The sequence below is a fragment of the Chaetura pelagica genome, unplaced genomic scaffold, assembly GCF_000747805.2.
Source record: "Chaetura pelagica isolate M959 unplaced genomic scaffold, ChaPel_1.0 scaffold438, whole genome shotgun sequence".
NCBI classification, from domain to species: domain Eukaryota; kingdom Metazoa; phylum Chordata; class Aves; order Apodiformes; family Apodidae; genus Chaetura; species Chaetura pelagica.
The window spans coordinates 515,730-519,000 of NW_009954113.1; the positions used below are offsets into that span (position 1 = coordinate 515,730).

Genomic DNA, 3,271 nt, shown 5'->3' on the forward strand with positions numbered 1-3,271 from the left:
CACGAATGTGGGCCTGCCTCTGCTCCAGCCATCCCTCCCCACCGGTGCCACTGGCACGGCACCATCCCGTGCTGGCATCAGCTCTGGCACTGCCTGGGGTGGCTGGCCCAGCCTGGCCTGGAGCTGGTGCTGGGACCAGCTGGGGACCCTGGGCAGAGAAAGCCCCGGGGGCAGAGTCAGGTCCTTAAAGCAGGAGCAGGTCCCACCTGAGCCCTGGCCACGCTGTGCTACAAACAGGCCACCAAGAGCCTTCACACCTAAGGCCATGAGCTGTGGGCTTAAAACTACGTGACATGCTATTTGTATGCAAATAACTCTGGGAACGCAGAAGTCCAAAAATACCATTTTTAAGTCAACTGTAATTAAGTTTGCAATGCATTTCCCTGCTCCTGCAGCCCCGGAGATCCTGCCGTTAAGGTAAAGATGAATGCCTGGATGACATTTCTCCCCCTTCCATGGTTTCACTGGTGATTTATTTATCTATTTGGGTTGCGTTTTGTTGTCTCAGCAGTCTCTGTTGTTTAGGAGCAGCAAACGCTGGGAGTCCATTTTAAAAAAAAAAACACCTCTTGTCTCATTTCAGTAATTTACTGTGTAGAGATTTTGTGTTTTTCATAACAGATTAGAACCTGTAATTTCATTTTTTTGAATACATGGACCTAATAGCTCATGTAATGAAAGTCTAACAAGGCTGAAGATGAGCCATTAATGAAACAGCAGTTTTATGATTCTCCACCAATATATTGTAATAGTGAATCACTCACAAAGCTGTCCCGTGCTGATTTATGGTGAACCTTGTTTGTGATACGGAGACCAGCCGTGGTGCCTACTGCTCAATTAGCACTTCCTGACAGTCATTAAACAACGGGAATCGTAATCTGGATTGATGGGGTTTGCAGCAGAGTGGTGGGAAAGACCCATTAAGCCACGGCTGTGCACAGGTACCTCTGTAAAACAGCCCTGTTGATTTATGCTAATTAGTTTGTTCTCTTTCAAATGAGGACACTGGTGAGGAGTGGGTGAGGGTGCAGGGGTTGGACACTGTGCCAGTGGTGGCTTTCTGGTGGCTTTTCCTGACTGCTGTCCTGAGGCCTCATGGTGCTGCCCAGGCTAACAGAGCTCCAAGAGCCAGTTGGACCAGCTCACCCTGATCCTCCCAGGTCCCCATGAGGGGGGAGCACCCGCTGCAGTGCCCAGCAGGGATTAGGGGTGTTCCAGGGAGCCCCACCAGTGGAGTTAATGCTGTGCTTGCTCACAGGGCAGCTGCTGCCAGGTCAGGGAGCTGCCCAGGTGCAGATGTGGCTGGAGGGCTCCCTGCCCCTCCCTGCCCACCCCAGCCAGGGCACCCACGGCGCCATGAATCCGGCTGTAGTGGATTTGATAGTTTAGTAATACAAGACTAATTTATAAATCTTTCCATCCCATTAGTTTTTATTTGATTTAGATGCTCACATGTCAAAGCAAATGATTTAATTAGTGCAAAGCTGGGCTCCAAGGATGCTACTTTTCCCCTGGTCTGGTGCTCCCTCCCTGGTCCTGCAGCCCGGCTCCCCGTGCCAGGACAGAGGGGTGTGCACAGGGTCCTGTCTGGAGCCGGATCAGTGTCTGTGTCTGTGGGGCTGCTGGTGTCCCTGTCCTCTGCATGGGGGACCCCTGGGGCTGGGATGGACGCAAGAGAGGTCTGTGGGCAGGGACCCCCTGCAGCACTGCAGGAGGGAGCTGTGCCTGCCCTGTCCTGCCTTCTCCTGCCAGGAGAGGACACCCCACCATCCAGTGCTTGGCCCGGCTGCTTCCTCACCATCACCTTCTGCTTCGCTTGCAGGAGCCTGATGCCCCGGACACTCGACAGCCAGATCACGGTGGAGAAGACCCCCAGCTACTTTGTCACCAAGGAGGCTCCTCGGCGCATCTTCAACATGTCCCGGGACACGAAGCTGATCGTGGTGGTGAGGAACCCGGTCACCCGGGCCATCTCGGACTACACCCAGACACTCTCCAAGAAGCCAGACATCCCCACCTTTGAGGGGCTGTCCTTCCGCAACCGCAGCCTGGGGCTGGTGGACACCTCCTGGAACGCCATCCGCATCGGGATGTACGCCGTGCACCTGGAGACCTGGCTCCAGTACTTCCCTCTCTCACAGATCCACTTTGTCAGTGGGGAGAAGCTGATCACGGACCCAGCTGGGGAGATGGGCAAAGTCCAGGACTTCCTGGGCATCAAACGGGTTATTACAGACAAGCACTTCTACTTCAACAAGACAAAAGGATTTCCTTGCCTGAAGAAGTCTGAGAGCAGCGGCTTGCCTCGCTGTCTGGGCAAGTCCAAAGGCAGGACTCACGTGCAGATAGACCCTGAGGTGATCGAGCAGCTTCGGGACTTTTACAGACCTTATAATATCAAATTCTATGAAACAGTTGGGCAGGACTTCAGGTGGGAATAAGCATCTGGGAGCAGAGCTGCGGTGACGTGAGGCTGCACCATGAGGGGGGCCTAGAGGGGATGGAGCCAAGAAACCCCCACCAGCTCAGAATCTGTGAGCAGAGACAGATGAGGGGCACCCGCTGCCCTCGGGAGGCCAGGATGCTCCAGGGGGATCCAAGACAGGGGAAGACACAGAGCCCTGCAGAGCTGCTGCGGGAGGAGCGCCCGTCCGGCACTGCCCGTCCCGGCAGCTCAGCACTGCCCTGCCTTGCTCCGTGGGGTCCCGTTTGCTGTTACTGACACGTGTCCCTGCTGATGGCCCTCTCCTGCAGCCTATGCTCCTCCATGTCCTGAAGCAAAGAGGTGCTCCCACATAGTCCTGCCTGCGGGCAGAGGCTGTGGGGCTGTCCCCGTGGGGCCGCATCCTGCCGTGGTGCTGGGCCAGCAGAGCTTTGCCTTTGGTCACAGCGCAGTGTGTAACCATGAGGACACTGAGATGTATCCGCTTGAAAAAGAAGTCTATGGGAAATGTTGTCCTGGTATTTTGTCCTGTGAATAAAGCACAGAATCCTGCTGTTACGGGTACTTTAGTGACACCAGTTTCCTTGTTCAGCATGTGATCCCTTTGTGTAAATAAAGCGGCTACTACCAGTCCGTATGTATGGGCTCTTCGTGGGGCTCGGCTGGGCAGCTGGAGGGGCTGTGCAGAGTCCTGGGGTGGGCAGGGGGCTCGGCTGGGCAGCTGGAGGGGCTGTGCAGAGTCCTGGGGTGGGCAGGGGGCTCGGCTGGGCAGCTGGAGGGGCTGTGCAGAGTCCTGGGGTGGGCAGGGGGCTCGGCTGGGCAGCTGGA

General features: G+C 55.8%; 2 protein-coding genes across 2 annotated transcripts in view; one reads left to right on the forward strand and one right to left on the reverse strand.

Moving 5' to 3' along the window:
- The window catches only part of HS3ST4 (heparan sulfate (glucosamine) 3-O-sulfotransferase 4), a 125,321-nt gene extending 123,963 nt beyond the window's left edge, over window positions 1-1,358 (reverse strand). Inside the window, exon 1 of the mRNA XM_010002585.1 lies at window positions 1,351-1,358. Within this exon, the coding sequence (XP_010000887.1) occupies window positions 1,351-1,358 (8 nt within the window). The remainder of the gene's footprint in view (window positions 1-1,350) is intronic.
- A 463-nt stretch (window positions 1,359-1,821) lies between these two features.
- On the forward strand, window positions 1,822-2,471 carry HS3ST2 (heparan sulfate (glucosamine) 3-O-sulfotransferase 2). The gene has a single exon (XM_010002562.1). It carries the CDS (start codon window positions 1,830-1,832, stop codon window positions 2,439-2,441), a length of 612 nt encoding a protein of 203 aa, XP_010000864.1. The 5' UTR covers window positions 1,822-1,829; the 3' UTR covers window positions 2,442-2,471.
- The last annotated feature ends 800 nt before the right edge of the window (window positions 2,472-3,271 follow it).

Bases quoted from the DNA above. Each gene is read 5' to 3' on its own strand.
- HS3ST2 (XM_010002562.1), top strand. From the start codon at position 1,830: ATGCCCCGGACACTCGACAGCCAGATCACGGTGGAGAAGACCCCCAGC.